General features: G+C 39.6%; 2 protein-coding genes across 3 annotated transcripts; both read left to right on the forward strand.

Annotated features, from left to right (window-relative positions):
- Nucleotides 1–3,755: 3,755 nt before the first annotated feature.
- On the forward strand, nucleotides 3,756–18,290 carry LOC104595044 (O-glucosyltransferase rumi-like protein (DUF821)). Of its 2 annotated transcripts, none has more exons than XM_088897682.1 (6): nucleotides 3,756–4,004; nucleotides 4,098–4,687; nucleotides 6,012–6,201; nucleotides 6,335–6,399; nucleotides 7,241–7,451; nucleotides 11,795–12,076. In XM_088897682.1, exons 1-6 carry the CDS (start codon nucleotides 3,894–3,896, stop codon nucleotides 11,903–11,905), a joined length of 1,278 nt encoding a protein of 425 aa, XP_088753808.1. In that variant the 5' UTR covers nucleotides 3,756–3,893; the 3' UTR covers nucleotides 11,906–12,076. The 2 variants fall into 2 exon arrangements, with proteins under 2 accessions (XP_088753808.1, XP_010253905.1); XM_010255603.3 differs by lacking the exon at nucleotides 11,795–12,076 and adding an exon at nucleotides 17,495–18,290 and having other exon boundaries at nucleotides 3,763–4,004.
- A 1,924-nt stretch (nucleotides 18,291–20,214) lies between these two features.
- LOC104595045 (putative pyridoxal 5'-phosphate synthase subunit PDX1) lies at nucleotides 20,215–21,759 on the forward strand. The gene is made up of 2 exons (XM_010255605.3): nucleotides 20,215–20,376; nucleotides 20,494–21,759. Exon 2 carries the CDS (start codon nucleotides 20,531–20,533, stop codon nucleotides 21,458–21,460), a length of 930 nt encoding a protein of 309 aa, XP_010253907.1. The 5' UTR covers nucleotides 20,215–20,376; nucleotides 20,494–20,530; the 3' UTR covers nucleotides 21,461–21,759.
- Nucleotides 21,760–24,101: the final 2,342 nt, after the last annotated feature.

A 24,101-nucleotide genomic window follows, 5' to 3' on the forward strand; every position in this document is an offset into this window, starting at 1 on the left:
ATCCCTTGGAGGCAAAAACTCTACATACACTTTGAAAGCATAGACATCTGGTTGCACATTGTAAACATCTCCCCATGTACCTATAGGAGATGTTCCCAATGTTTAGATGGATGCTATGTTCGCAGAGTTTTTATATAGTCTCTCTACTTTCTCTTTGAGTCCGATGTTTCTGGTCATCCAACTTCAGATTTAAAATGAACAATATTATAAATATAAAATACTCTCTCTTCCTGATATTTCGGTCATCTGGCATTTGAGTTTAAACAAAAAAAAAAAACATTTTTCAAATTTATATCTATAAATAAAATACCATAAACAAAAAAAATGAAGACAATGATTAATAGGGGCACTTGATCAGGGAAGTGATGGGGATGGGGAGTGAAGTCCCAACCCTTCCTTGACCTTTATATATATACACAAACATATATATACATATATAAATTATCAAAAAATAGCCTTTAATTAAAAAGCTTTGGGGACTCTACTACACTCATTGTTGGTATACATATATGCATACACTCACATACATATAACATGTATACATACATGCAATATATATAATTACTTAAATAAATGTTTACATAATATTTATATATAATTATAAAGCTAAATTGGGTTCTGGCGGGCCAAGGCCTCAACCCTAACCTGACCTTATTTTAAGTTTGGTTCATATATACTTTTCAACCCTAACCCTAACTTGAACTTCAACTTGACTTGACCCAACACAACTTTTCCAGGCTAACCCAACCCAAGTTGCAGCCATAAGAAAAAAAAAAAGATGCAACTAGAAAAGAAAGAAATAATGAAAGAAACTCAAATTTAGAAACCCGGGAAATAAATTTGATGTAGATGGAGGAGATACCCTACCTTATGCCCTCTCTCAATAAGCTTCACAGCAAAAAGCTCCTTGATTAACATCTAACAAGCTCAATATCTTTCAATAGGTAAGCTTTATTTGGACAATAAAAAAAATAAAAAATAACAGCTAAAAAACTTCTCTCTTTCCTAGTTTATCAGTTGTTGTTCACTTGCACATGGACATGGATGTGATGAATGAGGGGAAGGTACAACAAAAACATAAATACTTCTATCTATGCAATCAAACCAACCGATTCTAAGAGGCAGCAGGAAGATGTATTTTACAGTAGTGAAATTTAGTGGGGGTGGAGAGATTTTAAGCCGAGAGCCGGAGACAAATAGATCATAGCAAGAGGAAATTAATATATAGGGCACATAGTGAGAGGTTTAATGGTTGTGGGTCTGGTGTGAAGCATAATTATTGGTTTCAAGGTTTTTAAAACTGGATTGGACAGGGAATCGTTCTAGGGACTGGTTATTGGGTCGAATAGTCTGATTGTCTAGTTCAAATGGATGGCCCGTTCTGATTTAAAAAATAAAAAATGGCAAAAAATCGGTTTGGATTGATGGTTCGATTGCCTGGGTCAGCAAATTGCTGACCAAATCAAGGGTTTTTGGACAAAAAGCAATTTTAGGGTGGAATAGGACCAATTACCTAACTAATTCTTGGTTTTTGGGTCGGACCATCCAATTCGATCCAGTTTTGATTGAAAACCATAATTGATTTTACCAAGGTTTTAAAAACTGACCCATAAACATAACCGTTTTGGCCACCGACTTCTGGGTCAGCAGTTCGACCATTTTGGTCAAATGGTTAAAACAATTAAAACACTTTAAAGGGTGATATGTCATGTTACCCATTAGATTGAAATATTAGAGTAAGATGCATATAAATATCATGAGAAATAAGGTTGAAGAATGATAAGCTATTGCCTCAGAGAGTTCAGAAGAGAAAGAAGATTGAGTAGAAGAATAAGGAGGAAGAGGAGGAGGTCACTTGCAATAGTAGTGACAACGATGACCAACCATAGCGGCAACAACGAGACGGTGATGAAAGTAGATATGAGATTTCTCTCATATCTCACACACTCTCTCATAGATCTCTCATATGAATTGCTCTCCTAGATCTCTAAGATCTCTCTCACACACATATCTTTCAATTGATCTCTCTCTCTCTCTCTCTCTATTATATCTCATATTCGAGAGATATGAAGTTTTTCATTCATGTTTTTTCATAAATAATAAAATGAGAACCATTGTCCAGGTCCAATGGTTTAGCGGTCAAACCATTCGAGTCAACAGTTCATTGACCAATTCAATGATTTTTGGGTAGGGACTGGGTTTGGGGTAAAATGAAACCGGTGCCTAGACAATTTCCAATCCAAATGATCCAACTATCTGGGTCAGCGATAGTTTGAAAACGTTGGATTTTGTTCGAATGATGGCTAAGTTGGCTAGGGATGCCATGTGGTAGCCTCCGCGGCTGTCCTCTCTTTAGCCATGTCAACACCATATGTAACGGAATAGCACGACTAAGGAGTGTCCTACACGGACAAGGAAGTTAATTTTGTCGGGGAAAGGGAAATCTCCTGAAGACTTCGACGAATGATCTCATCTCAACAACCCCAGAAGCCTTATCCATGTAGGACATGAACACCCAACTATAATAGGTATTCCCCGCTTGAGGTAAGGGACTTTTTGGAAGAACACACTCTCATAATATCTCTGTACTATCTATTCGGTTCAGACCAACATTATTCTAACCTGCTCGACCCAATTACCTCTTTCTCTATTCAACTGACTTGAGTATCGGAGTACCTACTCGAGGAATAATTCCTCAGGCCTCTGACATTTCTCCTGATTATAGGTCCTAGTGTCCGGTTTCATCATTCCACCTCGGGTCGAACAACATCAAATTTGACTTTCACATCCTATCTCATTTTCGAAGGTGAGCCTTGGCGTAATGGTTAGATTGCTCTGATTAGGATTTGAATATTGAAAACATATGATGCTCTATATATGCTTGTGTAAAGGTAAGGCTGCGTACATACTTCTAATGGCCAAGAATAAGTTAGTAGGGGCCCAGCAGGCCAGCACTTATTTACCCAATAAACACTTACAAATGGGGACTTAATCGGCCAATTACTAACCAGAGACATAAAGCATGGAGCCGGGGTTGCAGGACAATGCATTAAAGGAAATAGGACCCCGGGCCCCGGCCTCCCGGTGGTTGGAAAGTAAAAACAAATTAACAGGGAAGTACTTTTACGCATTAAAAGAGGAAAAAGGGGGTAAAAGGCATTAAATATTTGTTGATATCGTGCTGCTTTTTGTAGATCCCTAAGCTACTCCTCTCCCAACTCCCATCGTTCAACGATATGCCAGCTGAACCATGAATGCATCTGCATATACCCCCCGCTCATATTTGCTACTAACAAAGACGCTACTCACACCCTAACCTAGAAGGAGATCGGTTTCTATCAAGGCAAAATCTATTGTCCATACCATTCTAACAGTTTTTTGCGACTTTATATTAAAAATATTTCTTTATAAAATAAAACACTCAAATATGGAGATATTTTCAATGCAAGGAAATCGGCTTGAGTCAGTACAAGGCCCGTTGGACTAGAAGACCCTACAGGCTACAGCCGCTTCTCGGAAACATCTGGAGGTAGAGTATGGGTAGCGTCTTGTAGGCAGTAGCAGATCAGGACCGTCCACGGTTCCACTCTCGCCACCAAAGCGCAGTTTGATTCATGATCGTCACATGAGCGCAACGTGTCGTGACATGCTGTAAAAAGCTTTGTTTCCTTTCTACATTCACTCACCTGCCAAAAAATCTGCTGCTCTGCTTGCTACAACCCAAATAAAAAGGCTTACGGTTTTCACCACGTGCTTACGGGAAATTGTGGGGACTGAACAGGACACCGATCGACAGGGGTGGAGACAAGAGAAAGGAGAGAGAGAGAGAGATACTATTACTAATCCACGGGCAAGATAATGTCGCAAAAGGCATCGGAAATCGCCGGGAAGGAATGGGCGTGTCGTCGAGGAATCACACAACCAAAGCCTGCATTCCCCGCTCCATCTTTCCATACATCTCTATCTTGGCTCTCTTCTCTCTCGCAGTCGTCGTCCTATTTAAGGTTCTGTTTTTTGTTTGTGTGCATTGTGTTTTTGACTCTCTCTCTCTCTCTAGATATGTTTGATTTTCTTCATCTGGGCAACCTGTCGAGCAGGTGGACGACTTCATTTTCAGGACTAAAACCGTCGTGGGTCACAACTTAGAACCCACGCCATGGCATCTCTTCCCTCCCAAAGACGTAAACGAGGGACCCAGATACGCCCGGGCTTCCAAAATCATACAATGTTCTTACCTCACATGTCTTCGCCGCAGCTCCTATGCGGTAGAGCAAGGTCCATCTCGATCTTCTTCTCCAACTTCTACCTGTCCGTCCTTTTTCCATTGGATCCATCATGATCTTGAGCCCTGGTCTCGGTCTCGGATATCTTTCTCCACTTTGATGGAGGCCCGGCAATTAGCTGCATTCCGAGTTGTGATTGTTGGGGGTAGACTCTATGTGGATTTTTATTACGATTGCGTTCAGAGCCGCGCGATGTTCACCATTTGGGGTTTCTTGCAGCTTCTTAAGAGGTACCCGGGGTTGGTACCCGATGTTGATCTCATGTTTGATTGCATGGACAAGCCTGTTGTTAATAAGACAGAGTATGAGTTAGGGACTAAGGGTCCGCCACCGCCATTGTTCCGGTATTGCACCACCAGTGGTCACTTGGACATCCCATTTCCCGACTGGTCTTTCTGGGGTTGGTAAGAATAACAACCTCTCTCAAATACTTTTTTTCTTTGCTGGACATATCTATTGCTCCATGATTCTACCTACTTGGGCATTCAAATATGAAATTGGTAGCAATAAAAAAAGAACTTGAATTTGAAATTTAGCTTTGATTGTCATTATTTAACATTAAAGGTATGTTTTTAACTTTTTAATGCATCATGAGTACACAATTCCTTTATGGCATGCATCTTAAATTCGAAATACTAGTTGGAATGAATCATTTCATTTAATTGTCCTTAGCAACTAAAAGTATGAACTTTTCTATATTTTTAACATGGAATTATAACAGGGCCTATAGCTTCAAAATTTCAAACAAGGAACCCATTTATAATTTTTATTACAATTCTGTTTTTCTGGCTTGTCAATTTTTATTTATTTGTTGATGGTTGTCGATTTTTTTGGTGAATTTTTGTATTAGCACTAAAAATAAAACAATTCTTTTTTCACTGAACGTGGCTTCCAGATGCCCACTATATGGGATCCCAAACAAATAACTGGGAAGACTAGACTGGTGGCTAGAGTCAAAACCAACATAAACGGTCCAACAATCTCTATGATTTCTATCAAAATCCTGCCGAGGAGTCAGGAAAAATCTCACTTGGGCTGTCACTCCAGAGAAGTCTTCAGAGGTTACTGCCCCACTTGTTTAGTGTAGGGACCTCTGTAGGATCAGCACTTATTTTGTTTTGTTGGGCTGATTCCCAATACTTATATCCACTATTGTAAATGTGAAACCAGGTCTTGTGCGCATGAACATGTCCTATGGGAGTGAATTAATTCAGCATGCATGAACATAACTGCAGAAAATAAGTAATTAAATAAATTATTCAAGGTTTAAAGTATTGATACATTGATACAATACACCCCGTATCGTTGGGTTTCCGAAACACCTGTTTAAAGGTGTTTTCAGGAAACCAATTATTTATTTATTAATATAAAAACATATATAAAAATGAAAATTTGAAAAGAAAACTAAAAAAATAAAAGGTGTGGGCTGTGGGGTAAAAAGTAGTGATACACCCCTGCCGATACATACTTTAAACCATGAAATTATTAGAACAGCACTTACACCTAAGAAGGATAAGACCTGATTTTCTATACAAGTTAATTATGTCATACACACAAGAACACATATTATTGCTGCAATTTAGCATCTCTTTATATTTTGAGGTCATGTATAGGTTATAGCTTGCAAGGAAGTGCTCATCACATTTTGGCAGTCAAGATCTGAACTTTCTTTGGTATGCCATTAAACATGGTTGTCATATATGAACTTATGAACTTATCATCATACAGGCCTGAGGTAAATATAAGACCCTGGGTTGAGGAATTTAAAAGCATCAAGCAAGGTTCCCAAGATGTAATTTGGAGAAGGAAGTGGCCTCGTGCATACTGGAAAGGGAATCCGGATGTTCAATCTCCTATCCGTACAGAATTACTGAATTGTAATGATTCTAGGAAGTGGGGAGCCGAGATTCTGCGTCAGGTTGAATTCTATATCATTATGGACATTGCTTTACCCAAACATGCTGTAGTTTTTACTATATTATTGATAAATATGGCCTGAAATTGAATGAAGTATAATATTTTTTACACATGTGTTTTACCATACTTTGCAGAATTGGTTTGAAGAAGCAAAAGGTGGTTTTGAACAGTCCAAACTATCAAAACAGTGTAATCATCGGTAAATTATCATTTTAATGCCACATTGTATTGAAACCATTTTATTTTGATTTTCACATATGCATATTCTCCGTATGTTCATCAATGTGGACAGATAATCAACAAGCCCTATTTACAGTAGGGCTGTAAATGGGTCGGATTCGGATTGGATCCAATTGCATTTGCATCCACATCCACATCTGATTATCATGTTGGATTTTGGATTGGATTCAGATTTAATCCACAACCATCTTATTGTGTTTAAAATGACCAAAAAGGTTAAAAAAGTAAAAAAAAACTAATTGCTTTTTAAAGTATATATGTATAAATGTATATAAATATAAAATATTAAAATTATCAATTATAAACTTTATATAATACATAATATCTATATGTATACGTAATTATACTACACATATACATAAAATAATAATTTTTTATCGAACTCATATTTTAATTGAATTGGATGGGGTTAAATCTGCATCCAATCCAATTATTAACTGTATATAAGTTCTAGCATCAAAATCTGGGATAATCTGATTTGGAGTTGAACCGGGTAACAGACTTTTGGAGTCTATTGAAGCCCTAGTTTACAGTGTACTGAAAACAGTCTGAATTGAATGTAGTAGCCATCGTTTTGATCTTTTTTTTTTGGGAGGGTGGAAATATATGAATAATGTCCACAAAAATTTCCATGAGTTTGATGGTTAAGCTTGGATGTTGGAATTTCCTTGCTGGGCTTGCCATATATACATACATACAATATCAATCCTCATTTTATTCTAAATATCATGCCATGTGATTTTTCAACTGGAAGTGTGTTACTTGTCCTATTAAAAATGATTATTTATATGTTCCTGCAGATATAAAATCTATGCCGAAGGCTATGCTTGGTCAGTGAGCTTAAAATATATTCTATCATGTGGTTCTCTTTCACTTATAATATCTCCACAGTACGAAGATTTCTTCAGTCGTGGTCTTGTGCCAAAAGAAAATTATTGGCCTGTTTCAGATATTGACCTGTGCCGGTCTATAAAGTTTGCTGTTGACTGGGGCAATGCAAATCCATCTCAGGTATCTTTGTTACCTCTCTTTAGTCCAGTTTTTCTATGCTATGGAACAAGTATAGCCATCTGTTAAACAACATGAAATACTCTGATACCATGTCAACTAACCTAAAATAGAATAGCACATCAAGGAGAAAAAAAGAAGAAATAGATAGAGAACACCAAGATTTAACGTGGTTTGGCTTACAGCCTACATCCACGGGAGGAGAGGAAAAATATCCGCTATGAGAACAAGAGATACATGGCTTCACTCTCACATTCTCTCTTCCTTACTCTTCCTCAAATCCTAATCTCTCACAACCACTAGCTTAAATAAGCAATATATATGGCATGATATTTAGAAAAATCACCGACCAAGCCTAGGCGACAAGGCGCCCTTTGAGGCTCGCCTCGCCTAATCGCCAAGCAGTTTTCTACTTCCTACTATAAAATACTTTTCTATTCATTCTTTTTTGAGATTATAATTATAAAATAGACATTATTAAACTAAAATAATCATTTTGTGTGTTTATATACTAATTTCTTTTTATTATTTTCTTATTTATTAGGGTTTAATCAACACAAACATTGCTAAATGCTTTATTGAACCCTCAAAGACTTAAAAACCTGAACCAATAAGTAAGGAAGAACTTAAAATTTTATCTAATCAACACATTTTCCTCTTCCATATATTCTTCTTCTTCTTCTTCTTCTACTACTACTACTACTACTACTACTACTACCAATACTTTTTATTTTCTTCTTTTCCCATAACAAAAATAAGGGTTCAGCCCCTATATTTTTTGAATTTTAGTTTCCTTCTTCCTTTCCTTCTCATGAATATGTTGATTTTCTATACTTTAATATGAAATTTATACTTTTCTTATGAAAATCATGAATATTTATTAAAGAAATATGGTTATGGTACCTAGGGAACTACCCTAGGATCTATGTTTTTAACATAAAAAATCTATTGCCTAGGCGCCCGCTTACGCGACTAGGCGACAAGGCGCCCCCAGTCGCCTAGCCTCGCCTTGGCGCCTTGAAAACTATGCAACTATACCCAAATACAACCAAATACAATATTTCTCTCAATTACCCTCTAATACTATTCTATCATGAATTTCACCTTACATGTTTACAACTTACAAGGTAGTAAAACTAGAGGCATAAAATAAGCAATATGGCTCCTATTGCCTGAAGCATGAACTGCACCTTCACCAAAACATGGCACAATTTAAAAATATAATGTAAAAGATTATGAAACTTAACAAGAAATGTAAATAAAATTAATGAGAGTAGAAATGTTCTAGTCTCAAATGTAACAGCATTCGCGTTACTAGTATCTTTTACCCATGCTCCACATCTCTTGTTGTGTCTTCTTGACTTATTCTATCTGGGTCTCATTGAACAATCAATTCAGTTTTTTTTTTTTTTGATAAAAGCAATCAATTCAGTATTACAGATAAGGATGCATATTTAACTAATCAAGGGCAAGGAAGAAATAGGCAAGTCTTTTTCCACTTTTGCAACAATAAAATGCTAGAGAGTGTTTTTTGGTGCCTTCTCCCATCCTCTGGGCAAATTAAAATAAATAAAAGTGAAGCAAAGAAGGATATTTATATTTTAGTGGAATAGAATATGCATATTTCTGTGACTCCCCAATGATGCTCTGCTGTTCTCTTTTGCTCCAAAGCTCATCTGCGCTAGGCTATAACATTGTCTCTCCCAACACTTCTTAGTTCTTATGAAGCCATGTAACGCAACTGTGCATTTCACAATATTCATATACAAATATGAATATTGTGTACTCTTTCACTGATTCACTCCAAAACTCCTCTAGATAAGGCTAGGGTATAATCTCTTCTAATTCTTCACATGAAGTAAGGCTGTGTTTGGTTTGAAAGAAAAGGTAGGGAAAAACCTTTACAAGGCTTGTACAGGTTTCCCTTCCTTTCCATACCTTTTCTTTCAAACCAAACACAACACAATATAAATGTATCTTACATAATATACATACTTAATCGAGTGCAGGATGATTATTTATCTATAATACATAAAGCAGATACTTGCCTCAGTTTTGGTGCAAGCCTAAAAGTAAAAATTGATTATATATTGTCAACTTATAACTTTATTGTATTTGCACGTGTGCATAGCATGTGCCATTATTATTGTTAGAGTCAATTAGAGAGGGGTATTTTGGTCTTTTTCCTTTATGTAAGGTGTTGGCTGTATGTCTCCTCATATGCAGGGGCATTTCAGTCTTTGTAATTTATTTTTTCAAGATTAAGTATATGGCGACTGGGTTAGACGAAGAGTCTTCTTAGTTCGACACTTTCTCTCCCTCTCTTCTTCTTCTTCTTCTTCTTCTTCTTCTTCTTCTTCTCTCTTTTCTTTCTATCTCTTCTCTGTTCGGCCGAACACTTACATGGTATCAGAGCCCCACTAATAGAAGTCGACTGCAGCTTTCTCTCTTCTCCTTCTTCTTTCTTTTCCATTTTTTTCTGGTGTGAGAAATCCGGGTTAGAGAAGAAACCTAGGTCTCTGCAGCAACATCTAGTGTTTCGTGACAGTAGGGTTTCTGCGGCAACATCTAAGGTTTCGTAATAGTAGGGGTTCTGCGGCATGGTGTGAGAAATCTGGGTTAGAGGACTGTGAAGAAACCCAAGTCTCTGGTGACAGTAGACGACAGTAGCAGTTCGAGTGAACAAGAAGCCCAAGTTTTTTTTGTGTGTGGATTGCTGTCACTATGTGTGACAGTTGTGGCGGTCGAGTAGGTGAAGTGGTTGTGGTCTGAACCCTCAAATGATCAGTTTCAAGAGGGATTCCCTGTGTTTTTAATTCTGCTTGTGTGCAGATCAATGGTGTTCAAAGTGGCCGAATGCATGCTAGGGCAAGCTAGTGGTGACTATAAGTGTTGGTGTGGAAGTTGAAGAACAGTAGTGCAGTAGCTGAAACTTCTCTTTTTGTGTGTGATGGGCAGGACTAGTTTCGTAGAGTGAAATGGCATCGGTGAGTGATTCGAGTGGTGACCAGAAATCGAGTGTGATGATCTCCTCTGATTTTTTAAGTGTCCAAATGACATCCATCAAACTCAACGGTGAAAACTATGTTCTGTGGGCCAAGTTGGTGGAACTGTTTCTGAAGGCCAATAAGAAAGTGAAACATGTACGGGAGGAGAAACCAAGTGCTGAATCCTCAGGTTTTAGTGATTGGGAGCAAGAGGATGCTCAGATCATGACGTGGTTATGGAACAGTATGGAGCCTAAAATCAGTGTTAACTTCATGTTTTTAGATACAACAAGGGATATATGGGAACATGCCAAGAAACTCTATCCAGGACAAGACAACACTACAAGGGTTTATCAGCTTTATCAAGAATATTTCAGTTTGCAGTAGGGAAATCAAACTCTTGAAAAATATTATGCCAACATGAAAAATCTTCGGAATGAACCTAACATCTATCATTCCTTAACCTCAGACGTTAAAATTCAGCAACAACAAAGGGAACAACTTGATGTTACGCGGTTCTTGGTGGGACTGAAAGCAGAGTATGAACCTATTAGGGCATAGATATTGGGAGGATCTGCCCTCCCTACTATAGAAGAAGTTTTTGCCCGTTTCCGTAGGATATCTCTTAGCCCCTCAGAGAATAACATTACTTTCGATAGATCAACACTGGTTAGTACTCGAGGTGGTTCTTATGGGCACAGAGGAGGTGGCCGTATAGATAAGGGAGGCTGTGGTAATTCTATGGGTGGTCGTACCAATGGAGGAGGTCGTGATTCCGGGGGAGGTTGTGGCAGAGGAAGGGGGAGCATAGCAGGGAAATGCACACACTGTGGGAGAGGACACATAGTTAACTTTTGTTATGATTTACATGGCCCACCATCCACATGGGCTAATCATGTAGCTGTTGGTGGTAGTGAAGTCAGTGATACTCAACTAGTTGATCCAGCATCTTCTATAGTCACAACTACTTCTGGGAGGGAGATGATGAGTATTCCTAGAGGAGTATGAGAGATTTCTTCAGGCCACTTCATATCAGAAACTGCCACCCTTGCTCATTCAGGTATAGCTTGCCTAGCATCCAAACCTTCACCCTGGATAATTGACTCTGGAGCCTCTGATCACATGACCGGGACTCCAGGTGTGTTTTCCTCCCTTTCTTCAACCTCTACATTAAATAATGTTACCCTTGCTAATGGATCTACTTCCCCCATCTACGGTGTTGGTAATGTTACCATTGTATCTCTATCTTTGTCTTCCGTCTTATACGTTCCCAAGTTTCCTTTTAATCTTATGTTTGTTAGCAAATTGACTAAATCCCTCAATTGTTCTATAACATTTTACCCTTCTTGTGTTTTTCAGGATCTAACAACGGGGAAGAAGATTGGTGTAGGGCATGAAGCTGGCGGATTGTATTATCTTGACGATGAAGGCTCTACAGTTGCACTTCAAACCTCCTTGACTACTATTTAGTGGCATTGTGGACTCAGCCATCCATCTCTTAAAGCTCTCAAGCTTCTTGTTCCATCATTGAGTCGTTTGTCATCTTTGTAGTGTGAGTCGTGTCAGCATGGGAAACACCATTGGGTTTCCTCCAGTCCTAGAGTTGATAGTCGTATGTTGAGTCCTTTTGATTTAGTTCATTCAGATGTTTGGGGTCCAATTAGAATTGAGTCATACAATGGTTACATATATTTTGTTATTTTTGTTGATGATTGTTCCATAATGACATGGCTTTATTTAATGAAAGAAAGAAGTGCATTATTTTCCATTTTCCAAAAATTTCATGCTGAAGTGCATACACAATTTGGTGTTTCACTTAAAATTCTTCGTTCTGACAATGGTAGAGAGTATTTTCTTTCTTCCTTTCAACAGTACCTGGAACAACATGGTATAATTCATCAGACTTCTTGTGCCCACACTCCTCAACAAAATGGGGTGGCTGAGAGAAAGAACAAACATCTACTTGAAACAACTCGGTCTCTTCTTCATCATATGAATGTTCCTAAATGATTCTGGAGTGATGCAGTTTTTACTGCTTGTTTTCTCATTAATTGCATGCCCACATTCATTCTTGATGGTCGTTCTCCGTTCTCTATCTTGTTTCCCACTTTGTCTCCATATCCCTTGACACCCATGATCTTTGGGTTGTGCTTTGTTCAGAATCGTTGTCCTAGTTTAGACAAGTTGGATGCTTGCTCCATTAAATGTATCTTCCTTGGCTACTCTAGGACCTAGAAAAGGTATAAATGCTACAATCCTATTACCCGGAAATCCTTTGTTTGTCATGATATTACATTTTTTGAATCAGTGCCATACTTCTCTGGTTTTGATATCTATCTTTTGCCTACGGAGGTTCCTCGTCCTCTTTTGGTTGATGATTCCATTTCGGTGGTTCCCCTTGTGCCTGGGTCTCCTCTGGTCCCATTACAGGAGCGTCTTGAACGACCACCAATTCATCAAGTATATACTCATCGACAGAGATCAACATCTCCACCACTTTCTACTTCGACGGTAGATCCAACCTGTTCCACAACTTAATTGGCTTCTGATCTTGACCTTCCTATTGCATTGCGAAAAGGTAAACGTAGTTGCATGCTTCACTCCATATCCAATTATGTTTCTGTATCTCGCCTTTTTGCTTCCCATCGCTAGTTTATTACCCTGTTGTCCTCTGTATCAATTCCTAAGGATGTTCAAGAGGCTCTTACATTGCCAGGGTGGCGAAAAGCTATGGAAGAGGAACTCTCTGCTCTTCATCACAATTAGACATGGGAACTCACCACTCTTCCCCCGGGTAAGCATGTTGTTGGTTGTAAATTGGTGTATACTGTTAAGTATCTACCAGATGGACGAGTAGAACGCCTGAAAGCCCGTTTAGTTGCAAAAGGGTATTCTCAACTTTATGGTGTAGACTATGTTGAAACCTTTTCTCCAGTTGCCAAGATTGGCTCCGTACGTGTGTTAATTTCCTTAGCTGTCATGCATGATTGTCCTCTATTTCAGCTTGATATTAAAAATGCCTTTCTCCATGGGGATCTTCTAGAGGAGGTGTGCATGGAGCAACCACCGGGGTTTGTTGCTCAGGGGGAAGATGGTAAGGTGTGTAAGCTCAAGAAGGCAATTTATGGGCTCAAACAGTCTCCCCATGCTTGGTTTGGAAAATTTAGTGAGGTGGTGGAGTTTGGAATTAGACAATGTCGATTGATCATTCAGTATTTAGCTATTATTTTGTGGTTGAGAAGATCTTGCTGGTAGTTTATGTGGATGATATAGTTATAACTGACAGTGATAAAGTTGGGATTGATAGATTGAAGACCTTCCTACAAGATCACTTTCAGACAAAAGATCTTGGGAAGTTGAAGTATTTCCTGGGTATAGAAGTTGCTAGATCAAAGCAAGGCATAAACCTTTGTCAGCGGAAATATGTACTTGATTTGTTGGAAGAAACATGGTTACTAGGTGCTAAGCCAGTTGAAACCCCTATGGAACTGAATGTGAAGTTGGGAAGTGACACAGGTGAATTATTTGATAATCCTGGAAGGTATAGAAGGCTAGTGGGAAAACTGAATTATCTAACTGTCAGTATGGTAAGTCAGTTTATGCAGAGTCCTTGGGTATCTCACTGGGATGCAGTTCTTAGGATCGTGCGGTATTTGAAAGGGGCTCTAGGTCGTAGGTTATTGTACAAGCTAAGAGGTAATCTTGAAATAGTTGGATACACCGATGCAGATTGGGCTGGATCTGTATTAGACAGAAGATCCACTACAGGTTATTGCACCTTTCTCGGAGGAAATCTTGTGACTTGGAAGAGCAAGAAGCAGATTGTGGTAGCAAGGAGCAGTGTAGAAGCAGAATACAGGGCCATGGCACACACTGCATGTGAACTAGTGTGGCTGAAGAATCTATTGCAGGAAATCGGGTTCTCAATAAGCAAACCCATGAAGCTATACTATGAAAATTAGGCTACAATTCACATCTCATCCAACCTAGTTTTCCATGAGAGAACTAAACACATAGAGGTAGATTGTCACTTTGTAAGGGAAAAGGTCATCAATGGTGTGATAAGGACAGGACATCTGAGAACAGGTGATCAATGGGTAGATCTGTTCACAAAAGGGTTGAGTTCAGGGGGAGTGAGCTACATATGTAATAAGTTAGGATTATATGATATATATTCTCCAACTTGAGGGGGAGTGTTAGAGTCGTTTAGAGAGGGGTATTTTGGTCTTTTCCCTTTATGTAAGGTGTTGGCTGTATGTCTTCTCATATGCAAGGGCATTTCAGTCTTTGTAATTTATTTTTTCAAGATTAAGTATATGGTCGACTGGGTTAGACGAAGAGTCTTCTTAGTTCGACACTTTCTCTCCCTCTCTTCTTTCTTCTTCTTCTTCTTCTTCTTCTTCTTCTTCTTCTCTCTTTTCTTTCTCTCTCTTCTCTGTTCAGCTGAACACTTATAATTATATAAAGCAAATGCTTACTTTGGGTTCCATGCAAGTAGGGGTGTCAATGGATTGGTTTTGGGTTGGACTTCGTCCAAATCAAAATCCATTTGGACGGATTAGACGAACCAATAAGACATTGAATTTGGACGGACTGGATGAACCAATATGACATTCCGGTGTATTTTCTGTCTACCTTTAAGCTTCCTGCCAAGGTTGCCAATAATTTAGAAAAGTTCATGAGAGATTTTCTGTGGGAACCAGGTGACTCAAAAAAGACCATTTAGTAAAGTGGGAAGTAGTTTCTAGGAAAAAGGAAGCGGGGGTCTAGGCATTGGCAATACTAGATTAAGAAATGTAGCTTTGTTAGGAAAGTGGTTGTGAAGATTTCCTTTGGAGCAGGACAGTTTGTGGCACTTGGCGGTGGAAAGTATTCATGGGATGGCAGCTAATGGATGGGATGCTGGCTTCGACCCTAGGGCTTCTCATTTCTCCCCTTGGAAAGCAATTGCTAGAGTCTTGTCTTTCTTTCAGCCTTTCATCAGATTTGATGTGTGCTGGTAATAAATTTTGTTTTGCGAGGACCTTTGGCTTGGGAACACCCACCTTAAGGATAGATTCCCAGTAATGTATTCTCTTTCCCTAAATAAATTCAAAACCATCTCCTCACTTCATGTGTCTGAGGGGACTTGGGATTTGGGTTTGATAAGAGGGTTGAGGGATTCAGAATTGGCTTTTGTAGATGAATTATTCATTGTGTTGAATTTAGTTTTCCTAGATCTCTCCTACCCAGATAGTAGAATTTGGAAAGAGTCCTCTTCAGGGACTTTCTCTTGTTCATCTTTTTTCAACGCTCTAGTTCAGTCCTCTTTTGTGTTTGTCTCTTTTCCTGCTAAAGAAATATGGTATTCTCCTGTGTTGCCAAAGGTTAGGGCTTTTTGCTGGGAAGTGGCTCTTCAAAAGATCAATACTATGGATGTACTTCAAAGAAAAATGTCAGATTGGAGCCTTTCCCCACATGTTTGCTACCTTTGCTTAAGAAATGGTGAGACGTTGACTCATCTTTTGATTTCTTGTCCTTTTGCTTATTATTTGTGGGATTGGTTCTCTTCTTTGTTTGGTTACAGATGGAACCCCCCCTTGGGTGTGCTGAACCTTTTTGACTCTAGCTTCTTCCGACAACCAAGGAAAAGGGGTAGGGTAATGTGGAGAATAACAAGAGCTGCCATCCTATGGTCAATTTGGGAAGAGAGAAATAATAGGATTTTCCTAGGGCAAGAAAAATCCAAGGAAGCACTTGTGGAGGTTGTCGCCATCAAGGTTATGCACTGGCTGAAAGTACATCACCTTTTCAAGGATTTCTCCTCAGCGGACTTAATTAGAAATTGGAGTGCTATAGTTGTATCCTCGTCTTCCTCCCCTGTGGTACGAGATTGTTGGGTACCACCGCCTCAGTTCAGGGTGAAGCTAAACTTTGATGGAAGCTCCTTGGGTAATCCAGGTCAGTCAGGAGTTGGAGGTGTGTACAGAAACGAGGAAGGAAAAGTCTTGGCCCTTTACTCGGGCCCAATTGGGGTGGTAGATTCATTAAGGGCAGAAGTAATGGCTTTACTTCAAGGTTTGAAACTGCCGAAACAATGGGGAATGCAACAATTAGAAGTGGAAGGAGACTCCAAGCTGGTAATAGGGTGGATGCAAACTGGAAATCTGGGAGTGTGGTCTCTTAGACAGCCTCTAAGAGAGATTATTAGCTTAGCAAGGGAGATTGGGGTGCATTTTAAGTGGGTAAGAAGGTCAGCAAATGGAATGGCTGACACTTTATCTAAGCAAGGAGTTACTAGGGAGGCTTTGTTTTGGGCCTGTTTGTAAGTTTTTGATTTTCTTTTTCCATCCATTTCGTGGGTGGTAAGCCTGTAATCTTTTCAATTATCTAATGAAAGTTACCGTTTCCTATAAAAAATGACATATTAGATTGGGCCTGGTCTATCCATAATGAATTTATATTGGATTGAGCCAATATCTGGTCCATTGATAGAAGATAAGAACATAGTTGTCAATGGACCAGGTTTGAGTTGAAACCAATCTAAATTAACAGGAATTTGAACAGATTGAACAGTCTCTGGATCAGTCCAAAATATTCATTGGACTGGATTGGACCAGGTCCATTTGTAATGGACTCACATTGGACTGGGCCGGATTGGACCAAATCCAGTCCAATTGACACCCCTACGTGCAAGCCATATAAGTTAAATCCAATACCATATATTACATATTGTTATTGTTAATTCTTACACATGCATATCATGTGCTCTATCACCAGTTATATAATAACAATCTAACATATTTCAAATATGCTGAAGTAATGGCATTAACAAAAAGGATATGTGTTAAACTGCTGGTTAGCAAGTACACGACAAATCTTGCCTGTGAAGACCCATCCAAAAGAGGAGACATGTAAGCTTCAGCCCTAGAATATGGCTAGGTGCAAAGAGTGCTAACTTAACCAAATGCAGTTCAACCGAGCTTAAGTAACAGTACAGATGTATTTTTGATGTTTTATTTTTTATTTTGCTTACTTTTTACCAGTCAGCTTGATACTTTTTTATCTATTGCTGAGCAGGCGGAGGCCATTGGCAAAAGAGGACAGATTTTCATGGAAAGTTTGTCCATGGATCGAGTTTATGATTACATGTATCACCTCGTTTCTGAGTACTCAAAGCTGCAGGACTTCAAGCCTGCTCCACCGTCGTCTGCTCAGGAAGTTTGTGAGGAGTCCCTTCTCTGCTTTGCAGACGCAAAGCTGAGGGAATTCCTTGAAAGTTCAACTGCCTCCTCTTCATTATCCCTCCCATGCACCCTCCAGCCTGCTGATCACGATTTGATTGAGAGTTGGATACAGAAGAAGAGAAAAATAATCGGTGATGTAAGGATGATGGAGAAGAAGCGAGCATAAATGGTGTTGGTCTTACCCATTAATTTTAAGTGTTTCCTCCCTGGAATCGGTTTCTTTCCAACATGGGGATGGTAAGATCCTTTATTGTGGAAGCACGCCTGGCCTTTTTCTTGATATTGTCTTTTCGTCCCAGTCTGTATTTTGTTATATCAGTGATTCAGTGTTGAAGTTTTTATTATCCCACAGTCATTCCCACTTATTTTTCGCCTTTTCTCGATGTTAATTGCTCTATAGTCTATACTTGAGTTAGATGTTAGATGTAGATCTTAGTACAATTAAATCCCCTATTTTTTATTTATTAAGCTCGAAACTTAGATGGTTACCTTTTATTCTTTGAACAGAAAGTAATGCTGTTGCAATTGCAGCTTCTGGGACTGTAAATAATGAGCTACAGATGGTAAACAACTATGATAGCTTATTAGCTTAAGCTCATCTTTTAAGTAGCCCAATCGTTTGATTTCCTTCATACTGAGTTTTTATTGTTAATTTTTTTTTCTTGGAACAATGGAAAGAAAATCTAAAAGAAAGTGACTTTCATTGGTTTTATTGGCAAGGGAGAAAAATAAGAAAGTTAAAGACAAGATAGAAAGGTAAGTTTTTCTTATCTCTTATATATAATATTTCTTTTTATGGGGAAGGAGGAAAGAGAAGAAGAAAGCAGTGTATGTATTATTAGTTTACAGGAGTGGTTGTGATTTGGGATCAATTTGCCAACAGAAAGTGGAAGACTGTTTCTTGCTTGTCATGCTTTTTTAAGCATGATCTCAGAACATTATTATCCAAAACTCAGCGTTCAACTCAGTGTGCAAGCAACGATCCAATTGGCGAGCAATTCTGTTGGGACCCATAAATTAAACAAGGGTTCAAGCGCCATAGTTGGGTTGGGTTTATGATCATATTTGAGAGCATTGAAAACCACAAAACAGAAATAAGGACAGAATAGCCGCCCCCCCACCATCCCGAGCGCCGCCCATTGCAGCGGTTTTGAAGCATGGGTGTGAGGGTGAGTGCGACCGAGACCTGGGCGATAAGAAGAAAACAAAAGAGATGAGAATCATAAAAGCTATAAAGTTGCGGGTCCCAAGATCCACCCCGTGCTGTGTGTGAGTCAGTGTGGAGAGCGAGACAAAGACCACCACCTCCTAATCCAGAGCTAACATTCGTCAAATCCCTAACCCTAAGATTGGTTTAGACGACGAAAGCTTCATTAGTTAAAGCATAAATAATAATTAAATATATAAAGGGAAAAGCGACCACGATTTTCTTCATCCCTCCTCTATTTCCTCCATTCAAAAACGAGAGAGAGTGAGAGGCGGGGGATAATAGAAAAAAAGAAAGTGACGAATGAAGTGAGACGAGACCAGTGACGGTTGAGTGAGCAACTTGGAACGCTTGCTATCAAATCTTTCTTGTGGAAAGCATAGCAGATTGGGAACGAGCGGCGTTCTTCGCTGCTTCCTTCGCCGCCTCATATGTGCCCCTCTTTTGTTTTCATTTTTATAAATTGCCAATTAAAATTAGGCATCACATTTATTTATTTTTTATTTTATTCTTTGTATATATATCATATTGGCATCGTTTGCATTTTGGAGCCAATCAAACGGTTGAAATAAGACATGGGTTTCGCATGAGCTGACGTCATGGTCAGTGGAGTGAATTCGGAGCCCAAAGCCCATCACCTCAGCCATTCGGCTCACACTAGTCCACTCACCAGTCACTACACAAAAGATTTCAAATCAACGGCTCTTTTTTTTTTTCACGACGATGCCCACTTTTAATTAATTAATCTATGGCCTTTGCATGCGCGCCACATTTCAGATTTCACGTCCACGACTCCCAACTTGCGTTTTTCTTTATTCATTTTTATTTATAGGCTGCTGCTCAAGCCTCAAGGGCTGTTGTTCGGGCCGGTTTCTGGGTAGGCTCGGGTTGAGACTGACCCAAAAGGCTATCCTAAAATTTACCCGATATCATATTAGTCTTAGGTCCCGTTTGTCTGTTAGTCCGTTGGTATCTCGAGGGGTAAATTAGTCAATCAAATAATTGATCAATTTCTCGGTGTTCATACACCGTTATATATAATGGGTGAATTTTCCAAAAAGTATCAATTTACCTAGAGGGTGTTTAATTGTTTATCTACCACCACCCACCGAAAACGTTAATCCTTTATTAATATTGGCAATGAAAATTAAGCGCGTTAGTTGATAAACAAACGATGCCTTAATATCATTATTGTGAAATGTTTTTAGGTCTGAAATACGGTTGGGTCATGGGGTGGGGTTGTAGGAAGAATCAACCCTAAATGCCTAAACAAACCCAACCCAACCCAGAACCGTGTAGGGTAATAAATCGGGTTTCAAAATGATCCACGCCTAAGTCCAAGACTCCAAGTTTCCTTTATATAAGGCAAGGCCGTGTGAGTGTGGAAGCGTTCAATTTCCTCGCTTCACTTATCCCTATTTTCCTGTCCCGTCTTTCGCAGCCACAACCCTCTCTCTCTCTCTCTCTCTCTCTCTCGCTCCCCCTCTATCATTATCGCTCGAGCTCGTGTAATTTTTCCTACTTACAAGAACTCGTTTTCTTCTGTTTTTTTTTTTGTTTTGTTTCGAAAGGTTTGGGGTTTATCATTTCTGAATTCTGATGTTGTTTCTGTAATTCTTTTTCAGGTGTGACTGTGAAGATCACTTTGCATCTTTAGACGAGATGGCTGGAACCGGTGTTGTCACGGTCTACGGCAATGGAGCCCTCACCGAGGCCAAGACGTCCCCCTTCTCCGTCAAGGTTGGACTCGCTCAGATGCTCCGTGGTGGCGTCATTATGGACGTTGTCAACGCCGAACAGGCTAGGATCGCCGAGGAGGCTGGCGCCTGCGCTGTCATGGCTCTCGAGCGCGTCCCTGCCGACATACGTGCCCAGGGCGGTGTCGCTCGGATGAGCGACCCCGGCCTTATCAAGGAAATCAAGCAAGCCGTCACCATTCCCGTCATGGCCAAGGCTCGGATCGGGCACTTCGTCGAAGCTCAGATCCTTGAGGCAATCGGTGTCGATTATGTTGACGAGAGCGAAGTCCTCACTGTCGCTGACGACGAGAACCACATCAACAAGCACAACTTCAGGATTCCATTTGTCTGCGGCTGCCGCAACCTCGGCGAGGCTCTGCGGAGGATTCGCGAAGGTGCGGCCATGATTCGGACCAAGGGTGAAGCTGGCACTGGTAACATTATTGAGGCCGTCAGGCATGTGCGTTCGGTGATGGGTGATATTAGGGTTCTTCGCAACATGGACGACGATGAGGTCTTCGCCTTTGCTAAGAAGATTTCTGCGCCGTATGATTTGGTCATGCAGACTAAACAGCTGGGCAGGCTCCCCGTTGTTCACTTCGCCGCCGGTGGTGTGGCTACTCCGGCCGATGCTGCGCTGATGATGCAATTGGGCTGCGATGGTGTATTCGTCGGCTCCGGTGTGTTCAAGAGTGGTGACCCGGCTCGCCGCGCTCGGGCGATTGTTCAGGCCGTGACTCATTACAGTGACCCGGAGATTCTTGCCGAGGTGAGCTGCGGACTGGGTGAGGCCATGGTCGGGCTTAATCTTAAGGACGACAAAGTCGAGAGGTACGCGAACCGATCAGAGTAGGCTTGTCCGTGTTGATAATTGGTGGTGATGAGGAACCAGAGAGGCAAATGGGTTCGTGTTGAATTGAATTGCTTGGAGGTGAGCTCTGGATGTAGCTCATCAATATATTGGTTTTTTAACTTCATCTATTGTCTTTGATAGCACTAGAAACTTCTGGTGGGAATCCCTGGAATTACTTGATTCCCTCTTCACATACAGTAGTGAGGTTATAAGATTGATTTCTTCTATGTTACTGAAGAAACTACTTTGTCCTTCTTATGAATTAATTTTAATCTGATTCAGGTATTCATTTCTGATGATTTTATGGTAGAAGATTGTTTCTCATGGATGAATTACTTCGGTTTGGTAGGAGGGGTTTTGCAAGAACATCACATGGACTATACTTTGCTCTTTTTTTTTTCTGGTTTATTCATAACTATTTCCTTTTTGGGTTGGGATTTTGAGTGCACCGATTGGGGAATTCCCCTGTTTTCTTTTATGTTTTGCTAAGCTTGTTCAGTCAGTGGTTCTCAATGATTATCTTAACTAAGTGTATAACTTAAATCGAGTGCAATTAGCAAAATGGCTCATACTTCCTTGTGTTCTCTTGTTACATTTATACTGTTGATCTGACTCTTACAAAATGAAGCAGCAGTTATTCATGTTTCTCCAATCTACTCCGTTACCAGACCCCTGCTGGCCTGCTCCTCTGCCTCTGGAGCTTAGATTATAACGTCTGACTGAAGTAATACTTGCCTTCACATAGAAGTAAGAAGGCAGAATTTTATGGGTTAGTACTTAGAACCCGAATCTTTGTTTGTATGGATTAGTTGGTAGGGGAAAAAAGAAAAAAAAAAGAAAAGAAAAAGAAACACCCTATGTTTTTGGTCTAAGGTTTTTTTCATCTCATTTGGTATGAAAAAGACAGACTGAACAGAATAGAGGCCCTAGATAAGGTGGTATTCTGAAACAGGATGGCAGAATTCATGTTGCCAACTAGCTTAATTTCCACAAGATTGATTTGAGCTATTACTTGAGACTTCAGAGTGTCATAAATTTTTTATTTTCATGGCTTCAGATATTCAAATGCTTGAGAATTGTTACCTTGGTCTTCAGTTGTTCACAGACCTCCAAGCTTCATCAGTATTGTCAGACTTAGGAAGCAACCAAATCTGTGTTTAGGCTGCTCTGTTCTTAGAAATGTTGGCATCTTTTTCTTTTTGTTTAATTTGAATGAGTTGAATGGCTGAACGAGATGATTGCACTGTTCTATCAATGATCTGTGACCAAAACGATTGTCCCTGGCACATAAAACATAATTCTATGTAATGTGAGGTTCAAAGTTGCTTATGGTTTCCCTGATATACTTGGCTTTTAATCACAGAAATCAAATGCCTTCACCATGGTTTGGTTCAGTCTGGTTTGAGTATTCAAACCATGAGAAGTCAAGTTACTATGGTATAAGTTCCAATGCGTACAAATGTTTTGTTCATGCTTTGTTCTTATCCATTTGCCTGCTTATCCCATAGTTGATAATCTATTCTTATAAAGCACATGCGTCACACAGGTGGTCACTGGGGTGTTCCGGGGTGGGTAAATAATTTTTCCACACGAGGGAAAAGTTGCCAATTTTAGGGGCTACACAAGACGGGGGTAGCCCTTCCCCCAGGAATAAAAAAAACAAATCTGACTAAGATCCGGGACTGAACCTAAACTAGTTGGACGATAGGACGGGGCATTGCGTGCTAGTCAATTAGTCGCCTGGTTTTTTTCATGATATGTATGCCAAAAGTAAATGCTTGAACTAAACTCGGACTTGAGGAATAGACACTCACTGATGATGCTTTCCAATCTCCACGGGGGCTTAACTCCTTCCTTGAGGTAGTTAATCACGAGCTTCAAGTCTTATTCAATAATGGAGGGGAATTCTTAAAATTCAAAGCAATGTTGATGGCCTCCCAAGTAGCTCAGCCTCAGCTTGATTTATTGAAGAGACTTTGATACAATAGGCTTTGAGGTCCAGAATAAAACCCATATGGTCCCTAGCAATGCACCCTATGGAGCACCAACTATCCGCCTTATAGGATGCATCAAAATTAATTTTGACAGTCACGGGATTGGGATTACGCCATCTTATAAAATTTCATTCTTTAGAAATTTCATTGGGACCAGAAGAAAAACAAGATTTGATTTTTTCCCATTCCCCAATAAGCAAGAGTCCTTTCTATAATAATTTGGGGATGTGCAAATTTATTGTTAAATCACTTATCATTTCTATTTTTTCAAATAAACCACAATAACACTGCCAACTTTTCTTTAACAAACTGTTCACTAATAGAATCTTGATTTCTCAAAGCATTAGACCATTAGTCATTTATCGAATTATCATTAGAACTTGGGATCGGTAGCAAGGATCCCATCTTTAACCAAATCTGCTTAGTAAAGGGGCACACAAGAAACAAATGCTTAGATGTTTCATTTTCATTGCAAAATTCATATTTGGGATTCAAATTCATGCCTCTAGTAATTAGCTTACTTTTAGTTGGAAGTTTGTCATTGAATAGGAGGAGTAAGAATACTTTAATTTTTGGAGGAATCTTAAGATTCCAGAAAGACCTTTTATAACCATCACCAACACCATTTCCACAATTCCGACTACATT

Source organism: Nelumbo nucifera, chromosome 2, assembly GCF_055504915.1.
Source record: "Nelumbo nucifera cultivar China Antique chromosome 2, China Antique-T2T, whole genome shotgun sequence".
Taxonomy (NCBI): domain Eukaryota; kingdom Viridiplantae; phylum Streptophyta; class Magnoliopsida; order Proteales; family Nelumbonaceae; genus Nelumbo; species Nelumbo nucifera.

What these genes read in the sequence shown, in the direction of transcription:
- LOC104595044 (XM_010255603.3), top strand. Translation starts at nt 3,894, where the DNA reads ATGGGCGTGTCGTCGAGGAATCACACAACCAAAGCCTGCATTCCCCGC. An exon ending in GAGCCGAGATTCTGCGTCAG is followed by an intron (nt 6,202 to 6,334) that starts GTTGAATTCTAT and finishes CATACTTTGCAG; the next exon opens with AATTGGTTTGAAGAAGCAAA. An exon ending in TCAAAACAGTGTAATCATCG is followed by an intron (nt 6,400 to 7,240) that starts GTAAATTATCAT and finishes ATGTTCCTGCAG; the next exon opens with ATATAAAATCTATGCCGAAG.
- LOC104595045 (XM_010255605.3), top strand. Translation starts at nt 20,531, where the DNA reads ATGGCTGGAACCGGTGTTGTCACGGTCTACGGCAATGGAGCCCTCACC.